At 41.2% G+C, this 19,209-nt stretch overlaps 1 protein-coding gene across 1 annotated transcript; it reads left to right on the forward strand.

The window, feature by feature from the left end:
• The first annotated feature begins 3,299 nt into the window (after positions 1 to 3,299).
• On the forward strand, positions 3,300 to 18,800 carry LOC134405521 (vomeronasal type-2 receptor 26-like). Its single transcript, XM_063136766.1, has 6 exons — positions 3,300 to 3,421; positions 10,357 to 10,648; positions 10,744 to 11,592; positions 14,892 to 15,119; positions 16,513 to 16,639; positions 17,884 to 18,800. Exons 1-6 carry the CDS (start codon positions 3,300 to 3,302, stop codon positions 18,798 to 18,800), a joined length of 2,535 nt encoding a protein of 844 aa, XP_062992836.1.
• The last annotated feature ends 409 nt before the right edge of the window (positions 18,801 to 19,209 follow it).

Here is a 19,209-nt window from a genome sequence, read left to right on the forward strand (position 1 = left end):
GGGGGTAATGTGAACAGTGCTATCCAACTAAGATGAACATAGGCTAATAAAAATTTTTTGGCCAGAAGCCTGGTCAACACAGCAAAGCGAATGAGCTCTGGAAATTACAAATCTCAATATCACAGCTTCTGTCCCAGGACGAGGCCTAAATGTATATGCAGTGATGAGACTGGCTCATCATGGCATGTATAAATGTCTATAAAGACCCAACAAGTGCTAACACCCAAAAGGGATAAGCATGCCCCGAGGGGGCATTCTTAGGTACTAAACCCTATGGGAACACTTTAAGATGTGCAAAGGGGCATAGAAAAGTGCCTAAACATGGATGGTCTTTGACTCCTTAAGTTAGTTCTGGTCCTGGTGCTTCAAACAGAATTGCAGGCCTACATCTAGGCCAAACAGATGGCACTAGGCATTTAAGAAGAGATTCTAAACTTAGGGGGAACCATAACAAAGAATGTGTCTTCCCTACATGGGTAATCAACAGAAGAAAGGGTCAACATCAACTTAATTGTGCTGGAGCCCCTAACCTTTTTAACCTGGGGGCATCCAGAGGATGGATGGGGGTTGTAATGATGAAACATACAAACTAGAGATTGCACAGACTCGTGGTGCAGACACCTGAGAATACAACTCCCAGCAGGCAGATGGAGGGGAAAACAAACAAAGAAAGAAACACTTCCTTGTGTGAGCCCTCGCTGGCCGAGGACAAGCTAGACCAGACAGAATGAGTGCCATCAGTGCCCTCTCCCAGGACTGCCCAAGTGGGCTTCATGGGTGCCATGAAGTCTGCCATGCTAGACTCAAGAATTAAAAGCCACCTGGTGTCTAAAAGCTGCATCATCTCAGACAGGCAGAACATATGAATAGCCCTCATCTTGGTTATCCTATAGACTGGGTGCTTCTGCGGGGCTATATCAACAATTACATAGCCAGCAAGCCTATTCACTCAAGTCACTTGATCGTCTTCCTCTACATCCTTCTCCTGTTCCTAATCCTTGCCCTTATCCTTGTGTTCATCCACCTAAAGTATGAGAAATGCACCTCCCAATTCTGCTTTAGTGGCAAGGAGCAAATGATAACCAAAGGGATAAATACAACTCATAAGTACTGCAGTGCCCTTAATAAAAGCCTAGGGATCAGCGCAAGGTGATATCGCAGATTCCAAGACTGTCTGAGTTGAGTATGATGCCATAGCCAGGGCCCCTTTTGGACCAACTGATCAACCTGCTGCCCGCAGTGTAGCATACTCCCTTGGACCATGCTGTCGCTAGTAGAAAGGGATCCTGGACTTGAGTATTCTCCAGTGTCAGTTCACTTGCAGGCAGGATTCCACCACAAATGCAGCCACCTGATGCAGGGCTATGTGGAGCCATTGGTATGAAAGGAAAGGAACCTCTTGTGCAAGCACTGAGTCATTACTGACTCTTGGAGGGACGCCAGCTTACGCTGACGTTTTCTTGGCAGGGCTTATATAGTGGGGTGGTTTGCTATTGCCTTCCCCGGCCGTTATTACCTTCCCCCCAGCTAACTGGGTACTCATTTTACTGACCTTGGAAGGATGGAAGGCTGAGTCGACCCGAGCCGGCTGCCTGAAACCAGCTTCCGCTGAGATCGAACTCAGGCCTTGGGGAGAGTTTCAGCTGCAGAAACTGCTGCTTTACCGCTCTGCACCACACGAGGCTCTTTGGAGCCATTGGTATACTTGAGCTAAAATCTGAGCCATACCTCCGCTGATGGAAGGATACTGGAGCTGGTGAGCTGAAACTAAAAGTCATAGATTACACTGGCCTGTCTCTTGTTTTCCCTAACTCAAGCATAATCTGCTGTTTATTTGACATGTAAAGAGGCAGTGACCAACCCTTTCCCCAACGCTAGAAGGATGCCAAAATCACCAACCCATCAGGGCCTTAATCCTATGATGGAGAAAACATGCCTATTAAAGAGCCGCTTAGTAGGTGGGCATGAAGCTTTCCCTCTCTCATTCCTGCCACCCTGCCCTTTTGGGAGGCACATTTGAAACAGGGGGTTAAACCAAAAAGAAAGGGGGAAAAAGTGCCTTGTGCACCATCTCCTCATTATCAAAGACACGTTATTATAAACTATAATGTCCAGTTCAGCTAAATATAGCTGGGATCACTACAACTCACTTCTTTCATCCTGAAGTTTGAGTGTTTACCTAGGGTCGAGAAACAGACCTGGCCCCAGGGGATGATGATGATGATGATGATGATGATGATGATGATGATGATGATGCTACCAGTATGAGTCAGACCGTTGGTGTATCCATCACCAACACCAACACTCAATGGCAGCAGCTCTCCAAGGTCTTGGTTGGATTCCTTTCTATAATCCACCCAGAGAAGTTGGGGGCAGCGCCTGGAACCCTCTGCATGCAAAACTTCCTGTTAGCAGTATGACAACGGAACCAAATACCTAGGGAGTTTGTGGGCTTTTGCAGCTGGACAGCCATCTGTCAGGGATGCTTCATGGTGGATTCCTACATTGAGGAGGGGGTTGGACTAGATGACCTTATAGGCCAATTCCAACTCTACTATTCTATGATTCCAAGCACATGCCCCCTCGACTGTTCCACCTTCTCTCTCTTGATCCCAGAAATGGCACTTCAGTGGAACACAGTCATATCCTAAAAGGGTGGGGGCAGTGCAGATTGAGGAAATAAAAGGGGTGTGTGGGCAGAAGCCAAACCAGCAAGAGACTGAAGCATAGTTCCCCCAATGGGGAAGCGTAATGAGTTCAAATCCTGAAAACTACCCCAAACCTTGTTCCCCATCGCTACTATCCCCTGCTCCCTCCCCAAGGTGTGTGTGTGCATGTGTAAAAAACAAACAAACAAGCAGAAACAACAACAATAACAGAGAAATTGCAGGGGGATACCAACTATCCTTGTTCCACAAGGCACATAGGAAGGCGCCGAGCCCACCCACCCCCAGTGTAGGAGGCCCACCCAACTCCCAACAGGGAAGAGAACAAGAGAATCCTCTCCAAACATTGAAACAATGAGGTGAGGGGAAGGCACTAGCTCCACAATGCAGTGGCCTTCGTCAGCCCAACCCGGGACCTCAGCAGGGCGAGCAATGCGCGCACAAGGGGTGGGGTGGGCAGGAGGAAAGCCGCATGCAGAGGAGATGAGAAGTGGGCCCATGCCAACAAACATGTGGATCCTGTTGTAGCCCACCCCCACCCTCTACAACCCCAGGCCCCGCAGGCCCGCCTGAAATGGGAGTGAGCCAGGCTGGCGAGGATGCGGCTGCCCACCCCGCAAGCTCCCGAGGAGAATGGGCAAAGAGACAGGGGCTGAGCTGTCGCGGTCCTCAAACAGGCGCCAAACCTTCCCCGGGAAACGAGCAGCTAGGGATCGGGAGCCCTACCCGACTCCCAAGAAAAGGCTGCTGAAGAGGTGCTGGGGCCCCAGGGCCTAAAGCAGAGGGGAGGGGACACACAAACCACTCCATAAACGGCGTCCCATCCTCCCGTAGCTCCCCTCCCTCGCCTCGCTGTGACTCAGCCAGCAGCAAGAGAGCAAAAGAGGCCAAAAACCGTGCGGGGATCACCTTTATCGGCAGACACCGCTTACGCCTTACGCAGATCTCGTTTTCAGACATGTCGCATCACCTTTCATCCTCTCCCTCGCCCGCAACAGCCTTCGCGTTGGTGGGAAAAGGTCTTTAGTTTGTTTTTTGCCCATGAACCATAGAACCAGGAGGCAAGACAATATAACGGCCACAAAGTTATTAATAAAGGCTTTTCAATGATTTAACTTTTATCTGTTTAATTCTTAACATCCTATTCCTAGAATCAGTGTAGCTGTAGCGCTGGCAAGGTTGAAGCAAATTCAATACCTGCCAGGTGCCCTGTTCAGAATGACACAACATTCGATCCCAGCACAGGATCAGTGTAAGGAAAACTCTTCCCAGCCCTGAAACACTGGTGTCTAGGGAAGGACACTTTCCCCTCCCCTCCTAGTGAGGCCTTCCCAAGCCCTTTCAAGCACACATCCTAAGATGCATTGGAAACGGCTGCACCAGTCACCATATCCCAGCATTCACTGAGGTTTTGGCAGTGTCAAAAAGATGGAGGCCTTTGCTAGACCAGGCTATATCCTGGGCTGATACCCGGGATCATCCCTGTGCTTCCAGATGATGCACCGGGGATCCTGGGACCAGGAAGGAATCATCCCTCCCTTGCCCCGGGATATAGTCCTACCCTTCGGCCCTGGTTTTTCCCGATGTGGCCCATTTCCGGGAGCTGCGGCAATCAGGGTTAGGGTGTGGGGAGTGGGGAATTTATTTATTTTTTTAAAGACTCAATGTTTGTCACTGGAGCACTCCTGCGCACCTGTCTCTTTAAAAGTAAAAATGGTGGGCACGATGCCTCTCTTCTTCAGGTCATCGTGCCTTGTGTGTAAAGGAGGGTGAGATCTCATGTTATTCACAACACGAGGTTTCCCCTCCTCTCCCCCACATGGCCCCTTTAAGATAAAAAAATGGCCGACGCAACAGGGCTTTCCCTTACCCTATCACGTGTTATGTCTAGCTAGGGGCGACGGCCCGTGCTAGCTGCTGTGCGGCCTCACCCCGACTCCCCACTGGATTATCAGGTAGGTCTAGCAAGGCCCAGAGTGTCATATCCTGCTTGTTGTAGATCTGGCCTAAGTGATATCTCAGTGTATTTATCAGATCTCTGGCCTCTTATTCCCTGTTTTTCACACACTGTTCCTGCCAGTTGTGACTTCCTGTACTCCCAAATCATCTACCTCACTCAGGCCTATATGAGGCTGTTCATCCAGCATTGCAGAATGAAGAAAGAAATAAAGAAAGGTGTGGGTAGGATGAAGTGGATGCTACTTAGCCATTTCAACAAATACCTAATCTCACATTGCAAACTTTGGCTGCCTTTCAAGTGCTACAAAGAAGTGGATCATCCTGACAGGGCCTGCTGTAAGTTTGAGGGCTGGGGGCTGGGCAAAGTTCTTTCTCATGGTCTGACATTCACTGGTGGATGTCCTCCTCTGTCATTGAGTACTGGTAAGCATATCTTTTCGACCTGAGAGGGTATTGGTCCCACCCTCAAAAGCTCACTGTGATAGTTTTGCACAACATTGAATACAAAATTGCTCATATTCAGCATGACTTGGACTGCTGTATTCAAATGGCTTTTCACACCATTGCCCACGGTATCCTTCCAACTGCTCCTAGCTGGGCCTAGTATTCTCTTAACATAGTTTTCTAACAGGCCTTAACAAGAGTTAAATTGAAGTTTATTTTGCATGGTGTACACATGTAATTTTTTTTTTTTTTGTAATCATCACATGTTTCACATTTTACTTCCGTAAGTGATATTCCTTTGCATTTTACTTCTTCTTATAAACTGTTAATACCTTACGACTTCATGTGTGGCATGTTTCTTTTGTTTAACTGGTTGAAGAGTAGTCACTGTTTTCCTGCTTAAGTATTAAATGTATTTTCAAACAGATTGAAATTTTAAATTGCTTTATTCAGCTCTGGTTCTACTCATTTGCCCATTGGGGAATTGTTCCATCTCAATTTTATGTTACAACTCAAAGCAGAAAATAAGCATTATAATATATATTGTCAGCTGTTTCCCATGTGTGATGCCATATCAAATAGCAAAACATGTTTATCTGACTTGTCATTGTAAAAATTACTGGTTTTATGTTTTCGTGCTTCTGTATGAATTTGGATTCCAGATGAGATCAGCAGTAACCATAAATTCTGTGCTGTATAAATACATGGTTCAAAATATTATCTATTGATAGACAGGTCTATGTCTTTCATAGGGAAGGAAATATTTAGAATAAATATTTAGAAAAGCACTTCATATTTGTACATGATGCAGAGGAAAAACGTTGTTCAGAGACACTGATGGTGAAACTGCAACAGAGGGAAACTATACCAACTGTATGGCATATGCAGTGATCCTGAGATATCTCATGGGAGAAGTTTTACATCAGTGTGTCAACACCATCACAAGCCATTTGTGTAAGGATGAAACAAAGTTGATGCTATTCTGATAATGCGACAGAAAGTAGCTTGAAGTCCTAAATCTTGATGGGCAATATTGGCATTAAAAATGTTTGACCTTAAGATGGTGATGCTAGCGGTTTTGCTGCTTCTTTCAGCATTTTACATTGTTTGCAAGACACATTCTATTAATTGCAGCATATCTAATGATCCACTTCCTCTACCCCATGAATTTTATCAGCCAGGCAACTTTATCATAGGTGCAATTGCCTCTCAAGTCTTCTTCTTTCATGAAAGCCTCTCTTTCATAGAGCAGCCCTCACAGACGTTGATTGATGAACCTGTGTAAGGATGTTTTCCTTCTTTCTCTAACATGCAAACATAATAGTAAATGGCAACAGATAATTAAACAAGAGCTTGCTTATGTATCATGACATTTTCCAGATTGAGAAAAGTATCATTATAGAACAGATAACGGATTGTCAGTTATTTTGTTTGTGCTGCTTGTGGAATATGATGGAAGGTCATTCTCAACACTTCATTCTCTTTTACCTATTGTCTCATCTATGTCTAGAGACGGAGAGAATTTTGTTTGTTCACCCTTTTTAAGTAAACCAAGCAGATTTGGGATTGCTGGAATAATGGATTGGAACCATTATCCTTTGGATTACACATACTTCCCTGAAAGTTGTGAGCCATTCTCTTCTCAAAAATGCAATCACAAATGTGTATAATAGGGAGAAATACATATTCTATGGAAATCTGCAGAACAAATCTCGATTTTATGGGAGAAAATCATTTAATTTAAATGTGACTTATGAGAGATTTTTAAAAATAATTCAGGCCATAGCTAGACCTAAGGTTTATCCCAGGATTGTCTTGGGGTCAAACCTGTTCATCTAAGTGCCACACAGGGCATCCAGCGCTCAGGCGGGGACGAACCTGGGACAATCCTGGGATAAACCTTAGGTCTAGCTACGGCCTTAGAATGGTTAAATCATCAAAACAGAAAATACGTATACTGACATGCCCTGGTTATCCCTTCTATCTCTGTCATTTACTCACATCCATCCATTCAAGTTAAAGTCTATTATTTCATATTATCATATTTTACATGCATTACCATTTTTATTCTCTTTTCACCATTCACCCTTACAGTTTTCTTTGGTTCTGTGTCCTTACACACACTATGGGAACACAAACATGAGTGTCATGTTGATTGTGCACTTGACCAGGGGGCACTAGGATCCTGATTCCCTAATGCCTATTTGTATACAATGAAGTTTGTAAATAGACATTTATCTCTACTTTTTCTAAATTCAACATGATGCGTGAATTGGCATGGAGGCACTGTGTCTTGGGCCTCATCTAAACCATGCAGGATATTGCACTATGAAAGTGGTATATAAAAGGCAGGAGCCACACGACTGCTTTATAGTGGTATTGAAGTGCACTGACAACTGTTGGGGCCCATTGACATATACCATATACTGCTTCCATACTTCTATATCCTGTTTGGAGTGGCTCCTGCCTTTTATATACCATTTTCATAGTGTAATATACTGCATGGTGTAGATGAGCCCTCGGTCACATATTTCTGCTTTTTCCTTTAATTAATGGAAGGTTCCCCTCCACCTCACCCCTCGCTACCTTCATAGAGCTCTAGGAATAGTAGATATAACCTGCCTGCACTTGCTTGAAAGTGCTTTATTTTATTTTATATTTATTGTTTGATTCAAGTTCTTCATACAGAGAGTTTAACTAGAAAACAATAATAATGTTTGGAACCCCTGGCTTGTGCAATTAGACAGAATAGTAATATTAATGAGTTTGTACATGCTGGCCTAGAATTTAAAATTATTCTTTATGCAGACGATCTTTTATTGTTTATTTGTAAACTCTGGGAATTTATTCCTGCTTTGCTGAAATTGATCAACACCCTTGGTGATCTTTCTGGCTACTCAATTAATTGGTCAAAGTCAGAGTTGATGCCTATTGAAGATAGTATATTTCCTAGTGTGTTGGCTAATGGTCAATTTAGATGGTGCCTCAATTTTATGACCTGTCTGGGAATACTCATTCTAAGAGATATATCTCAGTTGATAAAAATAAATTTAAATGAACTGATTAGTGAGATTACACAAGATATAGATTGATGGGCACTGTTAAAGGTGAGCCTGTGGGGTAAAGTCAACACATTTAAGATGAACCTTATACCTCAAATTCTTTATGTTATGCATGGCATTTCTTTACTTATACCTGACAAATATTTCCAACAATTTAATGCTTTGTCTCGTAATTTTTTCTGTGGTTCTTCTCCACCTCAAATATCTCTGAATTGGATGCAGCTTCCTATTAAAGAAGGTGGGTTTGGTTTTCCAGACCTAGCTTTGTACCTTCAAGCTTACCTATTGGTTGTACTATGTTCTGGTTCTTCTGCTCCTTCAGAACTGCCACCATGGTCAGTTCTGAGAGCCTTATGGTTAGACTCTCTTCCCAAATGGACTACACTCAGTTCTCATTATATCGGAATAAGTACCCCCCCCTTACAATTCTGGCTGCTAGAGAGACATGGTGTATAATATCATGTCAACTACAGTTTGATCCATTCTGTCATGCTAGATTGACTATATGGGGAAACCCAGATTTAAAAATGGAAAAGAAAGCATTTCTGTGGAGGACATGGATGAATAAGATTTTTTTTTTACTTTGGATCAATTAATAGGGTCAGATTATGAGTTTTTGTCCTTTTCAGACTTGTATGTTCGGTATAATTTATCTGCTACGGCTCAGTGGCAATACTTACAATTACAACACTTGCTAAATCTAGGTTTGGCCCAGCTGCTTTTACAGCTTCAGAGCCTCCAGCATTGTTAGAAACATACCAGCTGAACTGACATGTTGATCCACGATCCATATATATAAGTATCTAATAGCAGCAAGTAAATATGATACCCATAGCTTAAGACAAGATTGGAATAGGGAATTGGAGTGCCCCATCTTTCCTAACTGCCCAGAGGGCTTCAGCTATGAATGTAATAAATAATAATTAATAAAATTAATAACCAATAGACAGTTGCTCTAGGATCTGTATCTAAAGCTTCTATGGATCTCAGGTTATGTCTTATTCAGCAAAAAATAATTGTTTCCGCTCTACTGGACTCCACAATGCCTTTTCAATAAGGGTTTGTCTAACTTGCATAATTGTTGAAGATGTAATGCATCTAATGCTTCTTTAAATCATATGTTTTGGCAATGCCCCATAGTTGCCCCTTTTGGGGGGGAGGTTATAATAAGGATGAACTTTGTACTGAAACAATCTATAATATGGAATAATGTGCATCTCCTCCTAAATTACCTACCAGCTTCTTGGAAGTTAACACATAGTCTGCACAGATGGAACTTCAGACCCCTTATATCAGCCAGAAACTTACAATATCACATTGGAAGGACAAATTCACACCTCCCATAATGCAATGGATCAAGGACCTAATAACATTATCAACTTTTGAACAAGTGTTATATAGGTGGCTACTTGCAAGCAGATAAACATATGGATATCTGGTGTCCTTTCTTGAAACCTTTGTATAATTCTCTCCTTTTTCTTTTTCTTTTTTGGATGGTATGTACGATGGAAAACAATGATAATTTTATATACACAATTTATGTTTTTTTCAATTTTAGGATGTATTTTCTGTTCTGTTTGTTGATATTCACAATAAAAAAGAAAAATGAAATAATAATAATAACAATAATAATAATAATACGTAATGTCAAAAAACAAGAAGAAAAGGATTAGGAAAGAGAGGCCAGATCTATACCAAGTGGGATGTTTCACTTTGAAAATAGTTTGAAAACAGTGTATGGAGTGTGTCATGGACCCCAAAAGCAGTCAATATAGTTATAAACTTTTTAAAGCAGCAGTGAAGATCCTGCCCCGGTCTTATCGTACATTTCTTTTCTCTTTAGAGATTACTTTTTGAACAGGTTTGAATACAACATACAAATGAGCTATCTGTTTTTGTCTGTGTAGTTTCTATAATAAAAGATATTTATTCCACTGGATATCGAAAAAAGTTTATTAAGCTCCACACCAATAACTTAAAGTTATGAGGATTTAGAGTTTCCTCAGAAAATGTCTTCCTTCCTTCCCTTCTCTCTTCCTTCTTTCCTTTCCTTTCCTTTCTACTTCACCCACAACCCCCTCTGATAATAACTGTAACCCTGCTTTAACCTCAATCTAAGCTCCTGAATAGCATTAAGCTGTATCACAAAGACATATTGAGATATGATAACAAAAGGTTCAAATGCACTTCCTGATATTTCATTAGTCTGTCAACTCTCATTGCAGTTCTACTCCAAAGTTGTACCAACACATTCTGGCCTTGTCATTTGCTGTAGCAGAGATCAATGAGAATCACAAAATCTTACCAAACATCACTCTGGGATTCCACATTCTTGATGGCTACTACAATGCAAGGATGACCTATAAGGCCACAATGAGTCTACTTTGCACACACCAGAGATTTGTTCCCAACTTCATGTGTGATGCACACACAAAAATTACTGCTATCATTGGAGGACTTGTGACTGAAGCTTCTTCCATTATGGCCAACATCATTGGCATCTACAAGATTCCACAGGTAGGACATTTGCATGAGGTTATAGAAATTCCTTGGCAGATAACATAACATACTCTTTTAATCAACCTGAATACTACTTATACATTTTATTCCAGCTCAGTTATGGGTCATTTTCCGCAGCACATGGTGACAAAACACTATTCCCATTTATATACCAGATGGTGCCAAACGAATTACATCAGTACATGGGGCTTGTCCAGTTACTTCACCATTTTGGATGGACATGGGTTGGGCTCTTGGCTGTGGATGATGATTATGGGGAAACGTTTTTGCAGACAGTGCTACCACTGTTTTCCCAGAATAGTATCTGCTATGCATTCATACTTCAATTACCAAAACAGACTTATGTGGATGAGTTAACAGGCTTGCTTTTAAACATGATAGATAAATATTCAGTTCTCATGGGGGAAAAATCCAGTGCATATTTTGTACATGGAGAACCTCCATCTTGGCAGAATTTGAGAACAATGCTGTTCTTAGCACCACTTTTTTCATTGCCACCCCTGGGTAAAGTGTGGATTGCAACATCTCAATGGGATTTTGAAGCTGTGTCTACTCAAAAGTTCTGGGATATGCAGAATTTCCATGGTGCCATATCCTTCACAGTTCACTCAAACCAGCCACTTGGATTCCAGTCATTTGTTCACACTATAAAGCCTAACTGGACAAAAGGAGACAATTTTATTCAGAATTTCTGGGAGCAGGCATTTAGCTGTTCATTAGAAATTCCCAGTGTGAATGTGGAGGGCAAGGAATTCTGCTCTGGGGATGAAAAGTTGGAGAGCCTTCCTAGTACTTTCTTTGAAATGAATATGACTGGCCACAGTTACAATGTCTACAATGCTGTCTATGCTGTTGCACATGCTTTGCATGCCATCTATGAATCCAGAAGAAGATGGGTAGAGCAACGGAGACCAGTTGTTCAGAATGTGCAACCATGGCAGGTGATTATTATTATTGTTGTTGCTCGCTTGTGGCTATTTTTGTAGATGGACATGATGAACTTTGCCAAGTCCAGCTGTCTTTTATATTATTATTATTATTATTATTATTATTATTATTATTATTATTATTATTATTATTTCATGCCAAAGCTTAAGCTCTCTTGATGCTTTACAAAAGATTAATCCATTAAACATTAAAAATTGATATACAAAATTTAAAACCATTAAAACATAAAACAGACAGCATACAAGAACAGCATACATTTAAAAACAACTTTGAGCTCCCAGCCAAACCTAAAAATATATCTGGGTTTGATTAAAAATCCAACATATGCTGCTAAATGCCTGGGAGAAGAGAAAAGTCTTGACCTGGTGGCCAAAAGTTAACAATGTTGGCAGCCCTCATCAGGGAAGTAATTCCATAATTGGGGGCTACCTCTTAGAAGAAACTTTCCCTTGTTGCTGTCCTCCAACTTTCCCTCAGAGAAGGTACCTAGAGGAGAAGGACCTTAGATGTTGATTAGATGTTGGTTAGGAGGACCTTAGGTATCTATTTTTGACATTAAGGCCAGCCATCTCCTGCATCCCACCTTTTCAGAATGAAACTACATTATAACATATTATAGTTTTTATGGAGCATTCTGCGTCTGACCCAAAACCACACATGAAGCAGTAGTGAAGCATTACCTCTAAACCAAGAGGAGAAAAATGAGAAATCCACATCTACCATGCACACACTTTCACATTTTTTTAGATTATAAGCCCGTGGGCAGGGACTGTCAAGAAATATTTTTGTAAGGTGCCATGAGAGCCTTTTTTTGGCTGAATGGCGGGATAAAATTGCTTAAAATAAAAATTGCTTAAAAATTGCTTAAAATAAATAAATAAAAATTCTGTTAATTCACCCACAACAATCATTGACTTAACTTTAAGGGCTAAGTATAAAGTGTTGGTTATTACCTTTAAAGCCCTACATGGTTTGGGTCTAGGCTACCTGAGGGATTGCCTTCGCCCGTACAATTTGCCCCACACACTCAGATCCTCTGTAGAGAATTTACTTCAGCCAGCAAAAACTAGATGAACAACTGTTACCCAGAGGACCTCCTCTTCTGCTACTCCCAGACTGTGGAATGTTCTGCTGGGAGAGATCCACCAACTCAACAGTTTTTCTGAATATAAAAAAGCAACAGAGACTAATCTCTTCTGGCAGGCCTACCTACCCAGTCAAATTTTAAGATATCTGGCTGTTATTTTAATAATTAATTAGTTTATATGCTTTAATCAGTTTGATGTATTTTATAATATTTTTGTATTCTATGTTGTTCCTCGCCTCGATCCAGAGAGAGAAATAAAATTATTATTATTATTATTATTATTATTATTATTATTATTATTATTATTTCTCCCTCTTGCCTTTAAAATTCATTTTGCCAATTGCTTCAGTCCATCAGTACTCTTCCATGCTTTTGCCTTGGCTTCCAGCTCCAAACATAGCTGTTGCTGAAAGGAGAGAGGCTGACATTTTAAAACGGGAAACTATGTCTGATTATTACACTTCCATGTTAATGTAAAGCAATCTATGCCCTCTAAGTCTGTTTATGGGGGGTGGGGTCCTGCATAACTGTGGTCTCAAACCCCCCTGGATAAGCATTAGTTGAAGGATGAACACTGGCATTTTGGAACAAGCAGCAATAGCAGATAACTACATCCCATTATATGTTTCAAAGTAGGGCAGTATATCATCCAGAGATGGAGAGACTTATGTCTAGTTCTCCCAGATATGTGTAATCTTTACTCTGCTTTTTGCAAACATTTGCTCAACTAGCCCAATGAATACAATAGTTAATGTTGTTAGATATTTTCATTTAGTGTTTTTTTTAACATACTTTGGCCTCATCTACACCAAGCAGGATATTGCACTATGAAAGTGGTATGAAAACAGTATATAAAGGGCAGGAGCCATGTTACTGCTTTATAGCTCTATTGAAGTGCATTGACAACTGTTGGGCTCAATTGACCTATACCATACACCACTTTAATACCACTATATCCTGCTTGGTGTGGCTCCTGGCTTTTATATACCACTTTCATAGTGCAATATTCTTCTTGATGTAGATGGGACCTTTGCCACCCTATATGGAATACAAGGAAGAAGTGGACAAATTAGCAAAATCAAATCATTACATATGCAATCTGAAACACAAATTAGCAATACTATATCAAGATGCCACACTGCATGAGGCTAGGATTATTATTATTATTATTATTATTATTATTATTATTATTATTATTATTATTTATATAGCACCATCAATGTACATGGTGTTGTACAGATAACACAGTAAATAGCAAGACCCTGCAGCATAGGCTTACAATCTAATAAGTTGTAGTAAACAATAAAGAGGGAAGGAGAATGCAAACAGGCACAGGGAAGTGTAAACAGGCACCGGGTAGGGTGAAGCTAACAGTATCTGGCTACAGGATGTTACTTGACACACTTTCATTGGCTCAGCCCACATAATTCATTCCATTTTTCATCAGTTGGCCCAACTCGGTGCACAACACATCAGGCCAACTCACGAAAGTCCCAATAATAATAATAATAATAATAATAATAATAATAATAATAATAATAATAATAGTAAGATGACATTTGCACAAATTAAAATCATAAATTGCATAATTTTCAAACATGAGGGCCATAAATTATATGATTTGTGCAAATGTCAGATATAAATTATGTAAATTGTACAAATTACTGGTGTGAATTGTGTTATTTGTTTAAATCATTGCCATAAATTGTGTAACTTGATAAAAATTAGTACCATAAATCATAAGGGTTTTGCCAATTTTGTTTGTAAATTATTTAAAATCTGCATATTACTGATGTAAATTGTGTAATTTGTGCAAATTACAGCCATAAGTTAGGCAAGTTATGACCACACAGACGGTCTTAAGAGTCATCTCATTCACACTGCCTCGTTATGAGGCAGGAGCTTTCCTCAGTACGAGTCATGGGGTAGGCACTGGAACAACACCAATCAACCCATTCAACCAGTGGCAATTGGCAGCTCTCCACAGCCAGGGGACAGAAAGTGAGGAAATTGGCCAGCTGGGAAACAGTGGTGGAAGCGGGAGCCCTGTGGGGTACATGCCACCTTCACTCCTTCCAATCCATCATCTGACAAGGCCAATAATAATCTCAATAGAGTTTTAGATGAATCCATTTTTGTAAAGCTCCTTGTAGGTATTTCAACAGCTTGTTGTACCTTTGTTTCTTTGTTTCTTTTTCTTTCTAGTTCCATCATTTTCTAAGGAGCATCTTGTTCAACAACAGTGCTGGAGATATAGTGACTTTTGATGAAAATGGAGAATTAGTAGCTGGTTTTGATGTTACAAACTTGGTAACATTCCCCAATAACTCTTTTGTTAGAGTAAAAGTTGGAAGACTGGAACCTCGGGCTCCACCAGGGAAAGAGTTGACCCTTGATGATGATCAAATTGTGTGGCACAGAAGTTTTAACCAGGTGAGACAAAGATAAGGTTCTACAAAGCAGTGGTACTTAAATATATGAAATAATTCAAGAATGTTTCAGTTTGGAAAGATTTGAGTTCAAAAGCTGTGTTGTGGTGGGTAGGAGTTTGTTTCCCCCCCTGGAATTCCTGATGGCATCTCTCAGTGGCTTCATATAGATGCTGAAATGCTCAGGGGAGAGGATGCAGTACTGAGGCATCTCAGCAGCCAAAAGTCAAAGTGTAATTGAATTCCCCAAGCACTAGCTTTTGAAACCAACTATCTAGGAATAACAAAAACTACTGTAACGTCTTCCATCTAGACCTAGATGAGATAGTTAGGACAGAGGATTCCATGAGTGTAAGACAGAACAGGCAAAATATAGTGCCCCTCACTTGCGGACCAAGGAGGAAGCTCAGAAATAATGAAACTGACACCAGAGCTTGGGAAAACTGGGGCCTCTTTATTTAACTGGGGGCCTTGCTAGGTGAGGCTTTAGCCTGGTGCAAGACCCGGGCTCACCCCTGTGCATCCAGATGACGCACAGGGTATTCTGGGCTCAGGCAGGGGTGAACCTTCCCTGTGCCCGGGGTAACCAGCACAGCTTCTGGCCTATTAGGCTTATTATGTACATCTCAGCATTTTGTTTCGGGGGGGGGGGATTTAATTTATTTAAAATGAATATTTTGTTTTAGGTTTATTCCCACTTTCCCACACCACAACATTCTGCAGACATAGGGCTCATCTACACCAAGCATGATATTCCACTATGAAAGTGTTTTGAAAGTGATATATAAAATGCAGGAGCTGCACTACTGCTTTATTACATTATTGAAGTGCACTGACAACTGTTGGGGCCCATGACACATACCATATACTGCTTTCATACCACGTTCATAGTCCTATATCCTGCTAGGTGTAGATGTGTCATGGGCCCCAGCAGTTGTCAGTGCACTTCAGTACCAATGTAAAGCAGTAGCATAGTGGAATATCATGCTTGGTGTAGATGAGGCCATAGTAATGGGCAAATGAGCAATTTGGGTCACTTCACCCCAGAATAACGTAGCAGGCCAGCCAGGGACCCCACGGGTTCCTATCCCCATCTGGTCAGACTGGTATCCTGGTCATAGTGCCCAGCTTGGGCCAGGTCCAGCCAGGACCAGGATGAGTTTTGAGGATACCAATATGAATCAATCAGGCCCAAGTTTAAGACATATCTAATTCCGTTTTCCCCAACTTGGTGACTTCCAATTGCTTTGGAGCTCAATTCCCAGCAGCCCCAGCCAGCACGCTCAATAGCCAGAGTTTCTGGGAGTTCTTGACCAAAACATCTGGAGGGTGGGAAAGGACAACTTCGTTGTTATACTTCAGGAGCCATACATATTTCTCCCCATTTTTATTGATAGGTGCAGCCCTTTGCCATGTGCAATGACAACTGCCACCCAGGCTACAGCAAAAAGAAGAAGGAGGGGGAGCCATTTTGTTGTTATGATTGTGCTCCATGTCCAGATGGGATGATTTCAGACCGGAAGGGTAGGAAACTAAATGTGCAGTGCTGTGAATGATACCTCGCATAATACCTTACATCAATTTGAAATTATCATCTATTCAGTTCTCCAAAGACAACAGTTATGGTGACAGCTCAAGCATGAACAGGTCTGAATACATCATACAAATACAATAACAAGTTCAGGTCTTGAATAGATCAATTCATTGCCATTAATTTCTAGTAAAGAATATACTAGAAAAATAGAAAAAAAAGTAAGCATTGTGACACAACAGATTCTGATATTTACTGGTAAGGTGAAGGTGAACTTGACCTCACCCAGAGGTGGAAGCAGTGTGCAGCCTCTATCTATCCCCCACCCTATATGGGGCCAGCTGCAACACTGCACTCACCTTAGTTCCATAGAAGACAGTTGTTCTACCCCTTGTAAACAATGAGTAAAATCCAACTTTACTCATACACAAAGTAGACCCATTGAAATGAATGGAACTTAAGTCAGTCATTACTACCACAAGTCTCAGCCTATTAAATCAAGCACATTGTACCTGCATTTAAGACGTTGCTTAGAAAAGAAAATTGAAAACATTCTTAGCAAAGTAATACATATAAAAATCCCCATATTAAAGAGCCAGTGTGGTATAGTGGCTAGAGAGTGTTGGACTGGGAGTTCGGAGATCTGGGTTTTAGTCCCCACTCAGTCATGGAAGTTCACTTGGGTGGCTTTGGGCCAGTCAATGACTCTTAGCCCAACCTACTTCACAAGGTTGTTTTTGTGAGGATAAAATGGAGAGGAGGAGGGTTATGTATGCTGCCTTTGGTTCTTTGGAGGAGGTAAGTGGGATATAAATTAAATAAATAATATATGTTTTTCTTTAGTCCAGTGATATAAGAGAACTAATTCTGTCACTCTGGTTGAGGTAAATCACCTAAACTGGCTACTTTGCCTCTGTATGCTTATTTTTTAAAATGAAGGACAGCAAGCATAATAAAATTCTGCTGCTTCTTTCCTCCGTCAATGACTGATTGTTTGATGTTCCCTACACTGTATACATATTTTAACTGTCTCGTATACTTCACTGCTTTTTACCTACCCATATATTACTTTTTTATGATCCAATGGCTAGATCAGGTGTTTTTAAAGGTACTTTTTGGACAGAAGACCAGACATAAGGAATGAATCTATTCATTTAATTTGAAAAAGTATATCTGTCAGGATAAAAATAATGGTATGATTGTGGTAATTAATATATTGCAAATTTCATTTTTTCAGATATGGATGATTGCTTTAAATGCTCAGAAGATCAATTTTCAAACAGGAACCAAGACGTCTGCATTTCCAAGGTCCTACATTTCCTCTCTTTCTCAGAACCTTTGGGGGTGACTTTAGCTTTCTTGTCATTCTCTTTTTTTCTGGTCACAGCTTTGGTACTAGCAACTTTCATCAAGAACCAGAACACTCCCATTGTCAAAGCCAACAATCGGGACCTCACATACACCCTGCTCATCTCCCTATTGCTCTGCTTCCTCTGCCCTTTGCTATTCATTGGGCAGCCTCAGATAGTGACCTGCTATTTACGACAAACTGCTTTTGGTGTCGTCTTCTCAGTGGCTGTTTCTTGTGTGTTGGCAAAAACCATTACTGTGGTTCTAGCTTTCATGGCTACCAAACCCGGATCCAGGATGAGGAAATGGGTGGGGAAAACTCTGGCTAACTCTATTGTGCTAGGGTGCTCCCTTATTCAAGCCAACATTTGTGCTTTATGGCTATGTGCTAATCCTCCATTTCCATATTTGGATATGAAATCTCTGGCTGAAGAAATCATATCAGAATGCAATGAAGGATCAATCACAATGTTTTATTGTGTCCTGGGCTACCTGGGATTTCTGGCTTTTGTCAGCTTCACTGTGGCTTTCTTAGCCAGAAAATTGCCAGATAGTTTCAATGAAGCTAAGTTCATCACTTTCTGCATGTTGGTGTTTTGCAGTGTTTGGTTGTCCTTTGTTCCATCATACCTGAGCACGAAGGGAAAGTACATGGTGGCTGTGGAGATCTTCTCTATTTTAGCTTCTAGTGCTGGGTTGCTGGCATGCATCTTTTTCCCCAAATGCTACATTATTGTGTTGAGGCCTGGTCTGAACAGCAAAGATCAGCTTGTTAGGGAAAAAAAATCTTATTCCCCATTTTAACCTACTCTAATTCTGTCAATTGTGATCTGTAGTGAAATGATTTAGCTGAGCATTTTTGCAGGAGACCACTCACCCAGCATTTCTGTGCAGAGTGGGCAAAACTAAAGCTAAAAATGCACACAACCCATCTGGGTTAAAGGGTTAGAACTCGTTGCTCCCTTTGGCAAAAAGCGATTCCCACACTGCAGCAATTGGATGGGTATGAAGCTGCCTTGTAACTCCTTTATGGGAATGCATGTACCCAGCCTTAAATGGCAAACTGATACTCATTTCCATCTGGCCAATCACCATAAGGCACCATTGCCCACATTGATCGACCGTATCAAAGGCTGCGGTAAGGTCCAGAAGAATAAGGACAGAATAGAGGCCTTTAGACTTGGCAAGAAGGAGATCATTAGTAATCTTAGTA

Source organism: Elgaria multicarinata, chromosome 11 (assembly GCF_023053635.1).
Source record: "Elgaria multicarinata webbii isolate HBS135686 ecotype San Diego chromosome 11, rElgMul1.1.pri, whole genome shotgun sequence".
Lineage (NCBI taxonomy): Eukaryota > Metazoa > Chordata > Lepidosauria > Squamata > Anguidae > Elgaria > Elgaria multicarinata.